The 21480-nt window shown below is 42.2% G+C and overlaps 1 protein-coding gene across 1 annotated transcript in view; it reads left to right on the top strand.

Moving 5' to 3' along the window:
• Positions 1 to 21480, top strand: part of sdccag8 (SHH signaling and ciliogenesis regulator sdccag8) — a 52185-nt gene that overhangs the window by 29546 nt on the left and 1159 nt on the right. The window contains exons 15-17 of the mRNA XM_082557586.1: positions 4505 to 4613; positions 6026 to 6157; positions 21061 to 21187. Coding sequence (XP_082413712.1) covers positions 4505 to 4613; positions 6026 to 6157; positions 21061 to 21187 — 368 coding nt within the window. The remainder of the gene's footprint in view (positions 1 to 4504; positions 4614 to 6025; positions 6158 to 21060; positions 21188 to 21480) is intronic.

The raw sequence follows: 21480 nt of genomic DNA, 5'->3' as shown, positions 1-21480 counted from the left end.
TTATAATTTTTAAAACATTTAAAAAAAATATTAGCAGAAGGAATCTTGTAATGTTTCTTATTCTGTTTTATGCTTCAGAGTAGGGAGACCGAAAAGAAAAGACAGTGTCAGGATCTAATGAATCTTTAAATGTTATATGTACAACATGTGAATAAAGAAATCCGAGTTTGTGGATGCTGATAGAGCAGGTTCATCGTTTAAAAAGTTTTCAGCGAAGGCCTGCACACACTTGTTAAAACTGTACATGGCTACGCAGCCGTCTGTTCTCCGATTTGGTCGCAGCTAGGTTTACTGCAGTACCCCGCAGTACACAGGCACGTCAGTTCTAACACAGAGGAGAGGTCGGTGTACGGTCGAGACAAACAAGACTACAGAACGCAGCAGGACTGAATGGGACAGAGCAATTAGAGTCAAATATCCAGAACAACAAGAGGCAAAACGGCAGAGATGACCAGGGTCAGCTACACATTCACATCCATTGAGCTGGATGATTTTCACTCTCCTCCTCAAGGGCGATTCAGCATGGCGGATCTTTGTTCAAACAAGGTCTTGAACTTGCATCATCCAGTTGAAGGGTGTCTTTCTTCTTTCTGTGCCCCCTCGTCCCCGCCATGACGGCACAGACAGGAGAGCAATTCATCTGAACTGTACAAAACATGGCTGAAGTGACCTCAGAAGTGCAGAAGAGAGCAGAAAGAGCCAAACAGAAGCCTTAAGAGGAGAATAGAGAGAAGAGGGGCAGAGCAGAGGGAAGGTGATGGGAGCAGAGCAGGGAGACCCAGCTCAGAGCTCCCTGTCTGTCTGCACAGCAGAGCTGCTGCTGCTAGCACATCTGTTGCACCATCTGGATATTCCCCCCCCCCCATAACCCACCACCCGCCCTCAGCCACTCTCCCTCCCCTCCCTCCCTTCCCCTATCTTTTTATTTACCTGTGGTTCCCTTCAACAACCCGGGAGCCTGCTGGTACGCAGAACAAAGATGGAGGGTATAGAGAGAGGGAGGGGTGGTGGCGGTGTAGGTGGGGGGGTAAACAAAGAGTTTTTTTGCTGGCGCGTGTCGACAGCACACATGTTGTCTAAAGAGAGCTGACATCAGAGCACAGCAGGAAACTGTGGATGGGGAGGGGATAGAGGGGTGGACGTCCTTTAGTAGCTCGCATCACTTCCTCTCCCCGTGCAACTCAACAGACGAGCTGGATAATTAGCTTTCTTGCTCTCCAAATCCCGCCTCTCTGTCCATCCGTTTGTCCTTCCATCCATCCGTTCCCCCCCTCTCTCACTTCTTCTCCGCTCCCTCCCACCTTTTTTTCTTTTTTCTGAATTTTTTTTTCATGTTTCTTTTTTGAGTAAATGTGTACAGAGCAGCCTCTAGATGATATCAGATATTTGTTTCTCTCTGTCCCTCCCTCCCTGCCACGCTTCTTCCCTCCATCCCTCCCTCCCTCATTTTTCCTCTGTTTGTTTCCAGTGCCAGTTCTGCTGTGTTTCTGTGTCCCAGGGTTCTTTTTGGCCTACGCATGGCCAGACGCATTCAAAGCCTGTTCAGCTAATTAGCATTCTTCATACAACTTTTCCAGCACTGACCAAACTTTGTAGAGTGTATGTGTGTGTGCACGGCTGTGAGTTTGTGTAGTTTAGTTTAATAGTTTAATGCTCAGTAGCATCCAATTTCTGCTCGACTTACATTGTCTGTGGTAGTGATTTGAAGAAGGCGGCTGTGGACAGTGGAATAAAATAGGTTAGAGGTTCCTTTGGAGTCACGGTCAATGGATGAGGTGCTCATCATCCTAAGCATTACCCTTTAAATTTCTCCCAATCAAGACTTGTATAACTTTCCGTTTTAATAGCTAATCTGTAGCTCGGAGAGAGCGAAGATGTCTAAAGGGGAGAGTCCAGTTTCTGTCTGCAGAGATCTTTATTTTCTCCACAATATTTGCTGTATGAAAAGGAAAAAAGTCTGAGTTACTTTTCAAAGACTGCGAGTCCTTGGTGTTTTTTGGTTTTTGGTCGACTGTAACAGAATGCCGGAGCAGGTGGATCATTCCCTCAATCCAACCGGCAGCCATTGTTATTTTAAAAGAGCAGACATATGCTGGAGAGCTGAACGTGGACCATTTCAAAGGAACGATGAAAGCCCAGTGTTGGATTGTTCAGAAAGAGGCCCCCATGAGCGGATGAGGAGGTGGCAGGAAGGGTGGAAAGGAGAAAGAAAGCGCTTTCAAACAACTATCCGCTCTTTTTCTCCACCTTGTTTTACCCTTCTCACTTTATATTTAAATTCTCTCTTCTGTGCATGGCTGCTTTTTTTTCCTGTACATTTATTTGTGTCGATTGAACAGTTTTTATTTTAATAGGATTGTTGACTAAAGCATTTTTTGCAGATTCAAAGAGACATATGTACCTATATGTGACTTTAGTTTCATTGTTCTGTGCTGTCCATAAGGTAGACGTTATCCTCTGACGTGAGGCCACTTGGGGTTTTTTATGTGCCCACAGAAGTTGGGAAATGTCTTTTAACTAACTTTTCATAACAACATATGTTTCGTTTATTGTATTTTATTTAGTCAGTCGCGGTGTAATTTTTATTCTGCACAGGAACCAAGTAGCACATATAGACACACCATTTAAACATTGATTTTTCTTTCTAAAACATGATGAGATCTCACATGATGACTCCAGTTTACAAGTCACAGTGACCATCCTCTAGTGCAGAGTCCTTTAGTACAGCTCACTTCGAATCTTTTTTTGTTGATATTATTGGCCCTGACTAGGGCTGTGCGATATGAACAAAATCTCATATCCCGATATAAGAATTCTATCGTCCGATAACGATATAAATCACAAAAATGTAACATTAATTCTGTGAATCTCGGGCAGCTCAACTTGCGGGAAGTGTTTCCAGCTGCGCGTCATGTACCTGAAGTCGAGTGTTTTAACCGATGCATGAAACTATACATTTTTAGACATAAGTTGTAAAGGCCGCCGTTTTCTTTGTATTTATTACGCGGCGTGCTGCGGGGAAAAGCCTGTTCCAACGTTTGAGTCTAAGGGAGTCTAAGGTTTATTTTTTAGCACCTGTCGGCTCTTTTTTAATTCTCATCCGTAAATAATCTGCTCTTTCACGTGATTCAGTTTATTTTGAAAAGTCTCAACAGGATCTTGAGCTTTATTGTGAAAGGTTTACGTGAAACATAAACAAGCGGACACGGGATTGTGTTACCATCGTTGTTGCTAATGACAACGCATAAAACAGGCGCTTGTCCGTCCGTAGAGAAAGAAGATATAGCCATTAATTAATATAGCCACTACAGTGACCATCAAAAGGATGAAAAAATATTGCTGTAAACAGTTTATTTTGCGACACCACGAAACAAACGATAGCATAAAATGAAACGATAGACGTTTTTATATCGTCATCCGATATATATCGTTATATCGAACAGCCCTGGCCCTGACCCACTTTTTTTTTTACTTATTTAATTATAATTTTAATCTTCTTTATGTTTTCCTTTGTACTTTTAATGACATGAGCATGCAAAACTGCTAATTAGAATAAAAGGGGCATCTCAGGGTTTTCCAAAATATGGAGGCCTTTTATAGGGTTCTGTAAATGTCTTTCAATAATTTCTCCAGATTGGGAATCAGATCTCTGTCTGTTAATTATATCAATAATATTGAGGCGGGCATGCAGGTGTACTTGAATTTATTCCACTGAAGGATGGATGCTTTACTCTCCTCATGTTCTCCTCATGCTCAGTTTTATGAGCTGTGGCATTATAGTAAAAACATACTTGGATGATAGCTTAATGATTACGACATTAAGATATCGTCCTCACCTGTGAAAACTAGTCGCCCAAATCTTTTTTTTGACCTTTAGTATTTTATGTTCTCAGAGGTGAAACTGACAGATACAATCTTCAAATTAAGCCCCTCGCTGTTCCTTGTGTTTAAAACCTGCATACGCATAAAACATTTATTATGCTGTCAATTTTTTTGATTTGGCTCCACAGCTTAAAAATGTAACCATCATGTCCTTGTTACTGAGATTGTCCTTTTTACATATAGCAGCAGTTAATTAAAGGGAGTGTAACCGCTGTTAGGTAAACAACAGCTGCTACACTGTCAGAGCAACTTATTCAGTTGTGTTTAAGTATTAGATTGGAAATGGTCTAGTTAGGCTCAGTTTTGTTTTGGTCAGATTGGAGATTTATTTTGAAAGGACCTGAATACACATCTGTATCTCTATAACCTATGTGTAATTTATCATTCAGAAAAAGGTGTCTAATTCTTCTCTGTGTTTAGCTGGCACGTGTTGATATCATCATTAAAGCCAGTCAGCTACAGAATCACTGATGGCATTAAACTATGTTTGCATCCAAAATAAATAACATTTAATTTTTCAAGAGAAAGGTAGGTAGGTGAGGACTTTCACCTGTTCTGGAGGAACGTCACCTGTGGTGGTTAAACCTAAAGTGACTGCCAGCTTTCCCATCATTGATTACAGTTGGAGAGTTGGATGGTCTCCTGAGTTCCCAGAATTCCCTCATTGGGAGGCTGAAGGAGGAGTGCTGCAACCTGGGGACCAAACTGGAAGAGCTGGCTGAAAAAAGCAGGTGAGTGTTTCCTCTGTGTTTGAACATTTATTCGCTCAGTTATGCCTCGATTTTTTTTAAATTTGCCGTTTGCTTCCTAGCTCAGTGGCTTTTTTCTCTCTACATGAAACAGTTGTTTGCTCTGCCACTCTGTTGTTTATTCCCTCTATCTGCTGGACATCCATGTCATCATTTCACAAAGCATCATCTATCCAGGCTGTTTGAACAGAGCACATCAACATACTACATACTGCTTTCCAGTCTGACCTGTTTTCTTGTTAACCTGATGCTACAGTAGTCACAGCAGGCCTGCCCAGCTCTCCATCTGGGCTGAATGCGTGTGTGTCTGTGTGTGATTGTCTTCTGGGTGTGTGTGTATGACAGTGACCCTGGGCTCAGTGTCCTGTCAGCTGTTGGAGCTGTGCTGCACATTAGTCACATGACAGCCTCCAATCTGGCCCTGCCAGACCGCACTGGCCTCACCAACCACAGGACACATGCACACAACACACACACCAAAGTACACTGTGTATTTTGTTTGTTTGGAAGGACGTGAGTACCAGGTACACGTATAGAGTTTTTGTAGGTACAGAGTCATGCAGACACACTGGCCTGAAGGCTCATTGTGTACATCTTCTGGATGTGTGCGTTATGTAGTTTAGCAGCAGCGTGGTGGTGTGTTTGGTGCCTCGGGCTGTTTGAGTTCCTGGAGTCTAAGCCCAACGTAGCGGTTAAAGTCCTGCTGGACTGCCTCACTCGGGCGAAGTGAGGTTACAGTGAGACAGTTGCAGGAAGATGGAAAAGAAAAATGATCATCTGTTTTTGGTAGTCCTGCTGACTCTGCACCTTTTATCGAGTGTGCTGCTGCAGATTGGCCAATGTAATGTTGTGAAAGTGACACTCACTACGTCTGGACATGCAGCCCGTTACCTCTATTTTTATCCCTGCATTTCCTGCTGTTACCTCTACTGTTGATGTTAGGTAGGCAGAGTGGAAAATGGTGATCTTAAAACAGGCATGTTTGCCAAATTAGCCGAAGAGTAAATGAAGTCACTATTTATTTGTTGTTTTGCCTTTTGAGACTTCTATTTCCTGGATCAACATAGGCATCATGAACCTAGCCTGTTTTTGGACACCAGAGAAAAGTACTCAGGTGCGTGAGCTCTGTTGTGAGGCAACAATGCTAACCACTGAGCTACCTCGCTGCCATTTATTTGATGACACATACGTTCTCGTAAGATGTGCGCACACACTGACAAAGACTCTGCTGCTATCTCTGCTGTTTCATTCTCTGGGACTACGCAGATATACTTTACTAAAAAGTCATATATTAAAGAAAAAAAAGTGGATGATGAATTCAGTTTGTTGGTTGTATAATGCTTCGTACGTTGGTAGTGTGAATATAGCAGCTGTGTATGTGTGTGTGTATGCAGAAGTGAGCTGGAACAGCTGGCATTGGAGAAACAACACTTGGAGGAAACGGTGAAGAATCTGAGAGCTCGCTGCTCGGATATGGAAGAACAGTGTGTCCAGCACGGTCGCATGCACCAGCGCATGAAGGACAGGTGGGCGCATAACACACATAACTACACAGCTACACATACTGTCCGTGCAGCAGAGGGCAAAACATCTTCTGACATCTTTTTGGGGTTGTTTAATTTGTTCATTGGTCTTGTAAACTCCCCGTCAAGAATTTTATCTGATTGAAAGAGTCCCGTAAACATCAGTGACATTACATAGAAATCACTAGTGTTTAAATCACGAGTGTTTAAATGTTCATTTCTTTACATTTCTGCAGCGATGGAAGCGAGCCTTTTAAAAAAGGAAGCACAGTTTTCTTCACATTCTGTCCCCTCACCAGTGAATCTTCTGCACATCTGATGTTTATTTTTATATAAGAATTGTTTTAATTTTTTGTTGACATAGTGTTTTTTGTGTCAGCGCTTTATTCTCCTGCTGTCTGTACTGAGGCTGCACACACCAAGAGTTTCTGATCAGAAACTTTTCTCTTACATAACAGACAGGAGGAAAGTAAAGTAGTTATAGCGGTATAACTACGCGGTTGCGACTGTTCGCCCCGTTCACACGCAAGTCTCTCACAGCTCAACAAAGATAATGGACACATGTTAAAGGGAAAAAAGTCTTAAAACGAGGACGTTAGGTACTCGTTTATCAAATTGCTCGTTTACAGCTGTGCTTCTTCACACCTCTGTGGCTCAGATGAGTTATGAAGTTAACAAGTGGGTAATTCGTGAGAAGTTGTGCGTCTCGGCAGTGACTAAAACCTATAATAAGCAGCGGTAAGTTGATCTCTTGTCAGCGGGAGCTGACACACGATGCTCCCGTGCGCTTGTCACACTCTAATAGACTCTTAATTACACTGCAGTGAACAGTAAAGTGAGATTTGGAGGAATTTAGAAACCATAAATAGTCTTCAAGTCAAAAAAAAACATGGCAGTGTGCATTTTAAGAAAAGAACGAAGCTGATCAGAGTGAGCTGATGAACTGAGGAGTCAGTTAAGAGAAAATAAATCTGATAGTGTAATAGTTGAGTATTTGTATTTGTATGAAGATTTGTTGGGTTTCTTTACTTATGAAAGCTGCAGCTAAAAGTGCCTCCATCTTTGGCTTATGCTACAGTATCTGTACATGTGTATGCATGATGCGGGGGTCTCTTCCTCCTTAAGTGCGGAGCCCAGTTGGCGTGCGTCTCCACGGGGCGCCTGGCATACAGCTTGGCTCTGCCAATGTGGGAGAGGGTGTGTGGGTGTTGTTGCCCCACTCTGCAGGATCTCTACCCCAGTGCCCCCCACTTTTCCTCTTAACACACACACACTTGCAATCACGCTCACCCTTTTCTCCTGCTCCATCCATGACACTACATATTGTCTACCTCCCACCGGTGTTAACCTGTCGATAGTCACACGCTGCCAAAAAAAACAAAGTTTACCAAGTCACAGCTGTCTCCTGGTTCTGTGTGACTCTTTGTGTGGTTTAGAGAAAGAAAAGCTATTTAAGTTGACAAGGAGTGTGAAGTATGAATATTCTGTACGTTTCTGTGCATATGTTGCTGCGGTATTTTGTGTATGTGTGTGTGCGTGTGTGTGTTGGTTGCTATTGCATGTTCTCAGGAGGTTTAGCAGAGCAGGAATGTGGCTGCCAAAAGTGGATTGGCTGGGAAGTTGGCACCTAACTTCTCTCTTCTCCCAACTGAACCACGATAATCACTCTTGGCATTTACTGAGTTTTATTTTCTGCTTTGACACTTAGTTTGTTGATGAATCCTCCTGATATTTAAAAATCTCTCAAGTTCAGTCCTACAAGAGGTCACTTCAGGAGCAACTGTTAAGCCGGCTGACCGCATTTTTATTTTTCAGCCGGTAGAAGGTGTGTTTGTTTGAGAGTGTGTTTATACTGGTTTGACGAGTAGGTTTGGCATTTAGCTGCCTTTTTTTTTTTTTTTTTTTAAAAAGGTGCAACATAGAGATGAGGTAGAGAGGTGTGATTAACATTTATGATACACAATGCTGATACAACTTGTTTTTTTTATCTCTATATGTGCTTCTTTTTGAGGTAAACATTATAGAATGTATATCATAAGAGTATAAGAGAATAATATTTGTTGGAGTTTGGGAAGGGAAGTTTAGCGACAGGCGCGAACTTTGAGATGTGGCTTCCGAGTGTGTGTGCATGCAGTTTTGTTTGTGCGCGTTTAAGCCAGTACGTCATCAGTTCTTTTCTTGTACTTGTTGTCGTGATCTTCGGTGTGCTTGCACGTCTATATGTCGGGTATATGTTCGCTGGTCCCCACAGGCCCTGAGTGTTCGGTGGGCGCCCCGCCGTGCCGCTCGGGGGTTAAGGTGTACGTGTTAACAAGCTGGTGTAAGTGGGTTCAATATCCAGCGCCCCGCCCCTCCCCACAGCCTCTCCATCGGCCTGCAATCTGTGCTGCGAAGAGCGGCAACAGCGCACCACGCACAAAACATTTGGAAAATCAGCTTGATTTATTTTTACATGGGCAAGCTGATTGCCAAACTACACAGGGGTTTTAGCACACAATGTTTTGCTGCACCATTTAATTATTTATTTTACTATTTCTGTGTTGTTGCTTTTTTTTTCTTTCTTCTTTTTCCTTTTTTCTGCTTGGAAATGAAGGAATGGAGCGGAGGGTGGAGAGATGGAGCAGGACAGCAGCGAGTTAGAGAAGATGCATAGATGCAAATGTTGAATTTAAAGCCTCTGCGATTATTATCATTTTTACCAGCCTTTTTTAAAAACATTTTGATTTAGTTTAGTGTATAATGTAGTTTGGGATTTTAGGTTTAAATAGTTGGTTTTTTTTAGTTTTCAAGAATATTTTATTTAACATTTTTGGTATTTGATCATTTTCAGATGCTTTTGTGTCCGAAAAATACAAACAACAAATCAGCCTTTATTAACTCATGACAGCCGATCATTTGTCAGTGGGCAGGTGATGTTTGTGAGTTTGTATTATGTGAAAACAACTTAATACAAGCATAAACGGAAGAAAAAAGATTTTGCTATAACTGTGACAAAAGTGAACATTTTGCAGTGCAGATGAATTAGTTAATAGAAACATTAAACTCTCAGTGCAAATCATGCATTTCTTAGTTATTCCAAAATATTTAAAATCAATACATAAATAAAAACGAGCATTTCTTTTAAAGCAAAGATATTATTAAAATCTGAAAACGCTGCATGAGTACATGTACAGCTGGCCCTGAAACTTTAATCCACTTTAGTCCATTTTAGTTGGAAATTTCTCTTAATAATGCAGCTTTAACAAGAAAAAGGAAAACATATCTGTCGATCTCTCTATATATGAAATAACCTTTTTCTAACAGAGTAATGTTTGTTGGGAAATGTGACTTTAAACTGTAACTTCTTCAGTTTTCTATTCATATTAATTATTTTTTCAGCTGTGGCTCTTCTGCCCTCCGTCTCCTCTTACCTCCCCCTTCTCTTCTTCTTATCTCTTGTCACTTTACTTTCCTTTCCTGCTCCAACTTTTCTCCTCTCCTCTCTTCTCCTCCTCCCCTCTGCTTTCCGTACTAAACACCACGCAACCTTTTCTCACCCCACAGCTGTTGGCAGGCTGTTTTACCAATTATCACTACGCATGCACACACTTAGGTCACGCACATAGACTCTCGCGCACATGTACGACGGACCAGCACAACACCAACGCTTGCTTAACCACGCATCGTGACAGCGGAGTGTGTTTGTCAGGCCTCGGTGCGCGAGTGCTGTAGAGGTGTACGAGCGCAGCTCACTGTGCAGTCCTTTAAGAAGAGTAGCAACATATACGCAGATGTGTCTGTAGATCCACAGGCTTCACTGGGCCATATGGCCTCCACGGAGAAAGATGGTGCTTGCGTCTGGAGGAGAGCAGAAGAGGGAGGGAGGGATGGAGCGGAGGATGGAGGGCCATGTGTGGCATGAGCTGTGCAAGCAGTTGTTGAAGTATGTATGCCTGTGGATGTGTGTGTGAGTGCATGCGTGTGTATGAGCGTGTGCGTTTGCACCAGAGGCTCCAGGAGATTGGTTAATGGAACAAATGGTCGCGGCGGGCCAGGGAAGAGGGAACAGGCTTGCTGCTACCGCGGGCGGACAGCGAGCCTCAGGCGAGGGCTGCTTCATCTGGGCTCATGCCACACACATACACACACCCTCTGTCAAACCCTCGTCTCTCCTCATCCCCCCGCTCCCAAACACACAGTGTGCTGCCATGCCGCCCCAGAAGCAAAAGGATGCTCGTCGCAAAACTTTTCATTTGCAAATGAAGTTGGCAGAGGCTGGGCAGAAGAAAACAGGACAGCTTTCATTTGTCTCATCTGTGTCTTCACGCGTACACACACACACACACACACACACACACAGATATTTGTGTGTGCGTGCATCTGTGTGTGATGAGTTGCCACTATGTGTGTGATCTATGAGGTACAGAGAAACAGGGGGACGATAAAAAGAGTGAGATGTGGAGAAAGTGAGGATAAAGACAAAGAAGGCCCAGTGTGAGGTTCAGTGACGTTAACGCCTCGTATTCATCTTCCACAGAGCGCTAATATTAACATCACCTCCTTACATTTCACATGCGTTTCTTTTTTTTCTTTTTTTTTACTGATCACACATAGCTGTTTCTTCACAGATTTTTTTAAAAATGGATTTTTATTTTTCACATAACAGCAGCCCCTTGCCTTTCAGGTTTTTATCATAAAGCACTGATCACAGGTAGGTAGTTGGGTAGTCAGAATGTGGTTTGTTAGCAGCTACTTTCCAAACATTTCAAATATTTAATTTAAATTTTAAATATTTACAAAAGCAAACACGAGGAAGTATTAACCGTTTTAAGACACTACCTCCATTTCGTTCCTCACTCATACTTGCGTTCTTACCTCTGGGTGGCGCTGATCAGTCGTCTCCCTCCTCCTTCATCTTCCTCTTCTTCTTTTCTCATCGTTTCTGTCTCTGCATGGCCCAGCTGGCTCCCGCAGCCGGGAGCGACTGCAGGGCGGCCTGCTGAAAGAGCATTGTCAAACGGTGGCTTTACAGCTCTGTCACACACACACGCACACACAGACGCACAGATTTGCAGCTCAGATGTCAGGCTGTAGCCAGAGGCTTGCAAGCTGGAGCGTTAACTGTGCAAAGCGTCACATCTCAAGCCCCAGTCAGTGACTCTAACACTACTTCATAAAACTACAAGTAGAAAACTCGAGCAGAAGCACCTGCCCCTTCTTTAGAAAAAATGTTAAAAGTAACATCAGCAGAAACACTTTAATGCCAGCAAAGCAAAAGCTCAAACACACGGCCTAAAACAGTCAGGAGGCCTCACGGCAGCAAACAACTCTGACGTTAAATAGATGATTTCCCAGCCTGCAGCAGCACCGACACCTCTGTTAATGCAGAAATGAAAGCAGAGACGACTTCTGTGCCCGTTCAGAGCTGTTTACAGCTTCGTCAGATCGTGAATATATTTCTAACATCCCTTCCTAAACTCTTTCCAGATTTTATTTTTAATTATAAATACTGGCCAGGAGCCTTTCGTTTTACGCTGGTGAACTGCTGTCTGGGACGCTTTACGGGAATGAAAGAAAAAGCACCTGAAATGATCAAGGAAAATAATTGATATTAAAAATATGAAATTACATCATACGGAAGGTGATGGCACTGGGAGGTCTTAAGACGAAAAAAGACAGATTTGCCAAGTTTGTCTGTTACAGATGTTTTATTGGGTACAGCACAGCTGACGGCCTAATACTAGCCCCACTTTAGAATCTGCAATTAAGATTTTTTGCACAGCACTTTTCAAATTTTATTTTACTGATAATAACTTAATACTTATGTAAGCTGGATATTTATGGTTTTTGTTGCAATCAGCGCAAGAAGCAGACATGATGTTTAATTTCTTTTACTCTCAACTTTATGTTCACTTTAATGTAAAGCTAAAAACTGTAAAGTACCACAGCATGCAATGTAAATGTAGCAGTAATATCAAGTAATTGTATTTGAAAATTTTAAAAAAAACAAACCAGTAATAATATAAATGCTGTTTTAGTGTTTTTAAATCTCATATAAAGGTTTAAGCATGCATTTTTTCAAACAAAAATGTCAGTAAAAATCATTTTCTTGCACCTGTTAAATAAAGATTTCACAATAAAAGCATGATTAGTTAACATGACTTTGTAGTAACAAACACAAGAGAAGCCAAATTAAAAATTTCAATCAACAAAAAAGAAACATTTTTAAGAAAAGTATTATTTAATGTTGGTGATCACATGCTGAAAAGTATTTTTCACTTCATGCCGTGCTCTCAGAAGAAGCTGGCCTGACAGACTTTAGGTTATTATATTCACGCTGTTATTCAGCGTGCATGAATATAAATGTGTACACAGTGCAGTGCTCAAAGTAAAAGGAATTAAAACTGAACAGCTATAGGATCGCTGCCTCGTGTATGTTGTTCCTTTAATAAGTGCTGAATATTGGTTTTGCAGGACTGCGACAGATGAGTTGCAACTTTCATGTGACTGTTCATGGAACATCTGGCGGGCTAGTAACATCTAAGACACTTTTTTTTTTCTTCCCCTCCTGATCTTCACACTGTGCTCAGCACTGCAGGGGAACAGCTGTGAGCTGGAAACTAATGGGGGAAAAGAGCAGTTTTAACAGAGGCTGCTTCACAGATGATATTTTTTTTAGTTTGATGATTAGATGCCAATTCACCCGACATTTGTTTAATCGCCATTTCTGTCTTCACAATTTGACAGAAATGCGGTGCACCAAAGCCGCTCCAGTTAGAATGTACATATTTAAAGATTACTGGAACTTAGAGGATTTTGCAAATGATTTGATTGTTAGGATTTCTTCAATTCTAAATTACAGAAAAATATCAACTATATCCTGCTTTAGAAATTGCCCATAAACAATATACTTCTTTAATATCCAGTATATGTAATTTCTTTATCTGTTTATTCAGGGGATAGTGATCTTCTGTGTCGTGGATCTGGAAATGAAGACTGACTTAGCGTGTCTTTCAAGCGTGACGCTCACATGTGAAATCCGCTGTGCCTTTACAGAATAAAGTCTCTGGAAATTGCCAGGTGGCCGTAAACAAAAAGCAAAGAAAATCAAAAGACAGTGAGGGAATGCACGTCGGGCTCATCCCGATCAAAACCCCGCAGCGTCAGCGATGGCGTTCCCATGTCAAATGCACATGTTAGCGAGAGCAACAACTGGCGTGACAGGTTGGTGGAAGAGGACGAGGGGCATGGCCTTCAGGCACACGCACATATTCTCGAGTGCGGTTTTGTGCCAGCCAAGATTTAGCGGGAGCGCTGGGGTGTGAGGGTGGTGATGGTGGGCAAGCCTGGGGTTGGGCGAAATATGGTTTTGTGTTGTGCGTGTGTGTTTGTGTGTGTGTGGCAGCTGCAGCCTTCATGCCCCTGGCAGTGTTGTTGTAACCAGGCAAACCAAGGCCGTCTGCCTGCGTTCTTCACCCCCCTAGGCTCCCTGCCTGCTGCACACAGACACACACACACGCACACACGTAGGTTCAGAGATCTTTCATTGTCTTTAGATTTAATTTTTTGCAACATTGAGTCCAATTCTTTAGTTTTTTGTGATGTTTGAGCATGTGTTTTTTATCTCTCTGGTTTGCAGATTTTTGAAATGTACTCTTTAATTACAGCCCACGTTCGCCATCGCTGACAGATTTTCCTTTTTTTTACTCTTATTAAAAAAAAAAAAAAAAGTAAAATACCTGATCTCACAACCCAGTTTATGCAGGATAGCGTCAGTTTACTCTGTGGTTTGTTTTCGAGTAATTTTGATAATCTATGCACTGTGCGATAAATATTTTCTTAAAGTGGCACGCTCCACTGGCTGATTTGTTTAGTGATAGGAACACACACACACATTCATAAGGGGCTGCTGAGTGACAGACCTGAACGCCGCTTCCAGATCTTCTGTATCTATTACAGTGTCTCTGTTTTTCTAACGTGACGTTAGCACTTTCCCTTTGGACCATGCCTTTAGGACATATGCTCCCACCTGTAAATAAATATGCAAACACAGACAAACACGTACACACAGAACAGAGTTTAGACACTAGCTGTGGGCTACGACTGATGTATACCAGAGAGAGGTAGCTGTGTCTGTGTTTGTGTGTTGTAATTAATCTCCTTACTAGCAGCAGTCAATAGAGAGTGCTGTGGTTTGAGGTGCAGATTGTGAGCAGAGTTTGATTATTGGGCTGTCAGGGGAAATTACTGCAAACTGCCTCCCAGCAAAACTTGCTTCTGTCATGTCTGCTGGAGAGCAGAATACACACTTAGTACCAGGACTGCTCTGGAAGCTGTTTTCAGGTATTTTAGGGGAATTATTTCAGTGTAGATGTGTGCGTTGTGTGTGTGTGTCAGTGAAGCGCTGGATCCAGCAGGTGGTGTCCTTTTACCAGGTCAGCGGGGAAGCTTCTCCTTCTCTAACCCCGGTCACTGAGCTGCCAGCCCGGCCATCAGCAGGCAGCAGGGGATGGTGACGGCTGGAGCTTGGAGCCTCGGTTTCTCTTCACCCCCACCACCGCTCAGTCCGACACCTCACCTGACACCACAAACTGTCAGCCCTCGTTTTTCACCGGCTGCAGATCCCCTTCACCCAAACATCCGTTTATCTGTCCTCCCATCAGTCGGTCAGTGAATCCAAGCTTCCTTCTAACCAAACCCATTCCAAGCAGTGTGCAGAACTGAGCCAGCAAGCCAGCAGTGTGTGTGTGTGTGTGTTTGGGGGGGGGTGTTCAGTGTAGGGCAGTGCCTGAGCATTAAGCCGTTTTAAGCCCTAATTAATGAGTGTGCCAGTCGATAGAGACCAGTTATTGGATTTGCTGCTTTAGCTGCTGGAAGGAGCGCTACCTTAATCACACACACACGCATATACACACATCCCCCCTAGGAGGCGGGGTTTCAAGGTGAGGTGAAGTGGATTAGAGAAAGTGTGTTGTGTAAGGTCAGAGGTTGGCGTCTCTGAGGGCAGACAAACTGCGTCTGTGGTTGTTTATGTCTGTGCTGGGGTCAAATCCTTCACTTACTGCATTACATAAACCTTCAGCTTACAACCTATAGCCGGTTTAAACATCTCGAGCCACGACCTGGCCGACTGATTTACTGGCTGCCTGCTTAGCTCACTTACCGTCACGTCAGGGGGTTGTGTAGAAGCCTGCTGGCATTTTACATTTTGTACAGCTGTTGCCATGTTGTTCAGAATAATTGTGTTTTGGATATATTAACTCTAGAGTGACCCAGTTATGCTTTAGGAATGGGTGATCAGTGTGTTGACAAAAAACAGCTACAAAGTTACTTTTGTGGAAGTGTAAAATGTAATGTAACTATTTAAAGCCTGTTTTAAACTGAAAGTAATGAAAATGCAGCACGTAAAAGCTCATTTTGAATTCATGGGTAGCAACGCAATAAAAACATATATATGTTGACCGCTGTGTTGCATCACCTCTTCTTTCAGAAACACTGCATGTGTGTGGGAGTTGAGACGATTAGTTCCTGTAGTTAAAAGTTCAGCCGGGGTCAGTTCAGGACTACAGGGAGGTCATTTTCTTTTCACCTGGACTCTTTTACTGCAAAGCCGCTCTGCTGTAATACGTGTGGTTATCTTGCTAAAATAAGAAAGTTTTCCTGAACAAGATGTCAATATTCCAGAACTTTGTCTGTATTAATGGCGACTTCAAAAATGTGCTAATTGAGTGTGCCATCTGCTCTAATGCCTCACATTCAATCACCGATGCTGGTTTTTGATCTCTGTGCTGATATGTTGGATGATCCCTCTCGTCGAGATGGTTTTGTGAGGAAAATCCCAGCAGATTAGCTGTTTCTGAAATACAGACCAACAACCACGCCACGGTCAAAGTCACCTAAATCAACTTTATTCGCCATTCTGATGCTCGGGTTAAACTTCAGCAGTTGTCTTGACCACATCTACATGCCTAAATGCAATTAGTTGCTGCCATGTGATTGGCTGATGAGATACTTGCGTCAACAGGTAGGACTATTAAAGTGGCTGGTGAGTGTATGCTAATTTAGACTAGTTTTTAGAAGCGTCCCTGAGTCGATGCACGGATTTCCACTGCACGGCTGTCAAATGCAGTGCTATCTGGAGGCCTGATTTTTGGCCTCCTCCCTACTTCGTCCCATTCTGCTCCAGAATCTCTGACTCTTTTAGTAGTACACCCCCAATTTTTTTAATCGTTTTAGATAAACCTTACACCTTAAACATGGTGACTCCCCTCTCCATCCAGACTTTTTACATTCTTTTTATAAGATAGAGTCTCCAAGTGCATGTGTTTTGTAGGCCAGCCTTGCTACTAAACCTGTTTTCAATTAACCTAATTACTTTAAAGATATTCCAACAGGTGTTTTTCCCACTTTTTTTCCCAATTAAATAACGTTTCCAGTCTTTATCCAACACGTCACAGGGATCAAACTCAAAGAGAGCACACATTCTTTAAAAAAGAAAGACATTTTCTCAGTTTAAACATTTAGTATGTTGTCATTTCACAATGTTTATTTAAAGAGAGGATTTAAATGATTCAGACTCACATTTGAAAGAATATCCACATTTTGAAGAGGGATAGTTTTCAGATACAGATTTTAAAGAGTAGTGGTTTGTGCGTGGAAAAAAGAAATTTGATTAAGTTAAACTTCTGAATGCAAACAACAGAACTCTCTGTAGGACTAGAAATATTTTATTTTGGGTAATAAAGTTTAAGTTAAAGTTGGTATAAAATGGGATTTTTAAGATATGTCAGGTTTTGTTTTGTTTACCGTTGTAGGATGTCCTCTGTGAACAAGTTGTGGATCATTTCATAGAAATATCCTCCCAGCTTTAATCAATGAATGAATACATTTTCACTCCAGTGTCACATTTTTCTCCACTAGCAGACAAAGTGTAAAACCCCTGTTGGATTATAGAGTGGATTTCAAAGCGGGCCAAGTCATCGCCACAAAATCTCCCGTAAATTCTCTTTGATTTTCGGAGTGGTGCATCTACATGTATCGATATCAGAGGGCATGAATGGATAAGGACTGGCATTTTCCCAGCGTGACTCAGATTAGTTTAGTGGTGTGGAGCTAAAGGCCTTCAGTCGACACATTCCCAACACTTCCCTCATCAAACATTTACAGCTTCAGAACAACAGGCTCTGTTTCTGACCTTTAGGTGCTCCGCTGTGTGTGTGTATATGTGCGTGTGTGTGTGTGGCCGACATCCCCGCACTGGTTGTGTTTGTACCTTGTGTCTTCGCTCACCGCAGTGGGGCTGCTTCTGTGTGTGTGTTTGTTGTGTTGTTGGGTGACGTGGCGATGTCCTGCTGTGGTGCTGTGTGAAGGCGTAGGAGGTAGAGCAGAGTGGGAGGAGGGAGTGAGGGGGTGGTTGGTCAGGACAGCTTGGCAGCCGGCTGGAGGAACACCAGGCAGGGAGGGGAGTCATCGCCCTCAGCCTCCAGGACTGGACAGAGCCTCCGGGTCTGGGATAAACCACTCAGCGGGCCCTGAGACAGGATGGAGGAGAAGGAGGAGGCTCAAAGAGGGAAGGTAGGGATGATGAAGAAGGACAGGCAAAAAAAAAGGATTAAACCCTGCAGAGCAGAGTGAGGACCATGTGGGTGGGGAGAGCAGTGTGAAGTGTTGGGATGTTCGCCTCCCCCGTCTGTCTCACACAGCCAGCACTACCACTGCCAACATGACCAGCAGGGCAGGGGCATCTGTCTCCCTCCCAGCTACCCCCTCTCTGTCTCTCTCTGCCCCGAGCCACTGCCCTCTTCATCCTCCTCTTCTTCGCTCTTCCTTGTCTGTATCCCCCCACATCATTGCTTTCTAATGAACTTGTTGAAACAGCGACAATTTTAGCTTATAATTCATATCAGAGTAATTAAAATTCCTCACAGGGTGCTTATGAGCTCTGAGAAGCTCTGCAGAGACCGATGTTGGTTTTTTAAATTCAAAAAGTGTTATTTTATCTTTCCTCCTGTCTCCCTCTAAGTAAGTAGTAAATAAAGTTTTAATACCACAAGTCTTAAGTAATCTATGTGATGTTTTCAAGAGGAAGATGAGAAATCCCTCATCCAAAAATAAGGATGGAGGACACTGTCAGAGCAATCTGGAACACTCAGCAGTGCTTTAAGCTGATCGTCTCCATGCCACATACACTGAAGCAGTAAACTGTGGTAAAGAAGCTCCAAACAAGTGTACAGTTTTTGGAATTTGGACATTTTTGTATTTAAAATCTTTTATACTGGTCTTTAATAATATTTTAAGAATTTGAGATACTGGATTTATGATTATTCTTATTAGCTGCATATCAATATGTGAGCAGTATATAACTTCTAATGCTCCTTGAGGTGGTGCTAGTCTGTGGTTTGTAATCTAAAGGTCGGGTTCCTACACAGGAGAGAAACGAAAACAATAAATAAATCCTCCCACAAAAGTGTTTTATTCATTGAGAACTGGTTTAATCTTTAATATTTCATCATATTATAGAGGATTAACTAGTGGCTATTTTTATTTAATAGACATATCAGACTAAATGATACATTTCCTTTTGAAATCTAGCAGAAGTAAATTAAAAAAAAATGAAAATACATAAGTAAAGCATGAGTAATCTGAAGTTGTGGTACTCGAGTAATTGTACTTAATACTTTGAAGCATTGTTTTATGTGTGCAAAAGTCTCTAAATTATCCTAAAGTTCCTCATATAGAAGACAGAAATATGTATAATTTTATAGATGGCTGGTTAAATATGTAAATGTGCATTCCAGTGCTGTGACATCGCTCTCATTATCTGTGTGTGTGTGTGTGTGTGTGTGTGTGTGTGTAAATGAATGAGTTCACCACTGCATTTGAGGGGAGCATGGATGGATGAATGAGTGAAATAATGGGCTGCTGGTGGGAAATATCTCAACACACATTCATCCACCACCCCCAAACACACATTCGACACACACAATTTCTCACACATCCTTGAACTCCAGCTGGAACACACACACACACTCTGAGTTTAATCCTAGTGTGTAGTGAAAGAGTTCATTGTCTGTAGGAGCGGCTGTGTCAGAGGGAGGGACACACTAATTGGGATGTCGTAGTAAAGATCAAAACTTCAGAACGGCGCACACACACACACACACAACTTTCTCACCAGACTGACTGTTTTTGACAGCTACAGGATGACAGACTGATGATATAACCAAGAAAATCCGAGTAATTTTTAAAGAATAATTACTTTTGAATGATCTCGTTAGATAGATGTAATATCCAGAGATGCTAATGTACGCTGCAGTGATGAAAACAGTGACTAAAACAAATGAATGGTCAACATGTATTTTGATCACTTTGTCCCATGTTATCAAATCTTACTTTATTGCACTAACTCAATCTATAGTTATGGGTTAATTTTCTCATTATTATCATTTATGAGTGAAAAAGCATTAAATTTAAAAAAACAACTGTATGACAGTATGTTGCCCATAGTAATGATCTTGATATAGTGATATAGTGATATACTACAACACTCTCTATGTTGGAAGTCCTGAAAAGCAAGCAGTAGGAACGATGCATGTGTCTTATAGGTCTGAAAATCTAAAAATGAAGTCACAGCATTTTTCTTCTTCTCTCAGTGTCCCACAGGGGGCGACTTCTTGTACTAACGCACTTTGTTTAGAAGTGTAAAGGAAAGTTACCGTTGGCTCATTTGATCTTTGACCTGAGAAAACACAGTCCTGAGGAGTATATGAACTCCATCACTAGTTTGAAGTCTTATTGAACACCATGTGAAGCTTATTTTCTTATAAAGTCATTAAAGTCAGCAAAAATGATGAAGGATTGTATGAGTGACAAGCTGCTGCCCTGTGAGCACACGGTGTCCCTCGGTCTCTCATGCAGGGATTATACTCCGTTAATAACGAGCACTCATTCCTGCTATATCGCTCTGAAGACCGCAGGCAGAGCTGTTGACTTGTAATGTCTCTGCAAAGGAGTGTTTACAGTTGCAGACATCTGCAGTGCAGCATATCCACGAGGTGGAAAATGTGACACGCCTGTAAGGCCTGATGTAGACTTCTGCGTACTAAATTCACAGGAGGAATCAGCAGTACTGAACAGACCAATCAGAATAGTTGCGGGCTGTGTCGACTTGACGTGTGGTTGCACTTTTAGGGAGCTGTCTGTCAGGTTACGATGTTTGCTGTTAGATAAAAACGAAAGTTTGAGGCCTGCGGGCATCACGGCAACTTCATTAATTATTTCACTCTGATTCTGTTGATAAGAAACACCAGCTGAGTTATGAACTGGTACCTTTGGTTACTAGTCACTCATTTTATAAAAAATATTTGGTCGAGTGTGTCACTAATGTATCCCTGAATAAGTGTTTTAATAAGATTTCATCCAGTTTCACATAAGATGAGTGGTTTTTTGTTTGTTTTTTGTTGACTCTTCCTCATTAATTATCAATAGGTTGATAATGCGGCCTACTGGACTAAACTTCTTCTGTATATAAATTAGCTCTTAATGCACCAAGCTTATCGACTCGATGCCTCAAGTCAGCATTTTTTTTTTTAAACGTACTTTATAGTTTTCAAAAACTGTCTGGAAGAGGAATTTTTAATAGCCGTCATTATATAAACATCTAGCCAGCATCCAGTCCTTTGATACATTTCAGCTACTGCATCATCCCTATGTGCACTCACAGTGAAAAACTTAAACCGCACTCGTATCCCTGTAAACACTGTTGATTGCTTGATCAAAACAAAGTCCGGTGATATTAAAAGCTCTTTGTGGATCCAGCTCTCTTTCAATATTTACAACATTTGGTTTTATATTAGCCAGGAGGGTACGTTCTTCTCACACTCTTTCAGTCAATATTGTGTGTGTGTGTGTGTGCGTGTGCGTTGCAGGCTGCAGCAGTTGGACCGTCACTGTCAGAGCAGCGCCCAGCAGGTGTGTGAGCTGCTGGCCAAACAGAACCAGCTGATGCAGGAGAGAAACACACTGAGCGAGGAGATGCAGAGCCTACGCATCGAGGTACGAACACACAGAGGAGTGTGTGATTGTGTGTGACTCACTGTTCTGATACTAAATGAATTTGTAGTCGTGTCTTTTCTCTCTGGGAGCACGCTAAGAGTTGTCAGTTTACCAAGAATAAAAACCAGTAAGAAGACATTTGTCCCTTCGTGACTAATGATTCTGTCTGGTTCTGGATTTGCTGAAAAACATGTTGTCTGTATTCTGCTGTGATTCATTATCACAGGGTGTGTTTGTGCGCGCCTCTGTGTGTGTTCACATACACTTCTCACTATGTGTTGTGTGTTTGTCTT

The sequence above is a fragment of the Aulonocara stuartgranti genome, assembly GCF_965226115.1.
Source record: "Aulonocara stuartgranti genome assembly, chromosome: 13".
NCBI classification, from domain to species: Eukaryota; Metazoa; Chordata; class Actinopteri; order Cichliformes; family Cichlidae; genus Aulonocara; species Aulonocara stuartgranti.
This window is presented reverse-complemented; position numbering and strand designations above follow the sequence as displayed.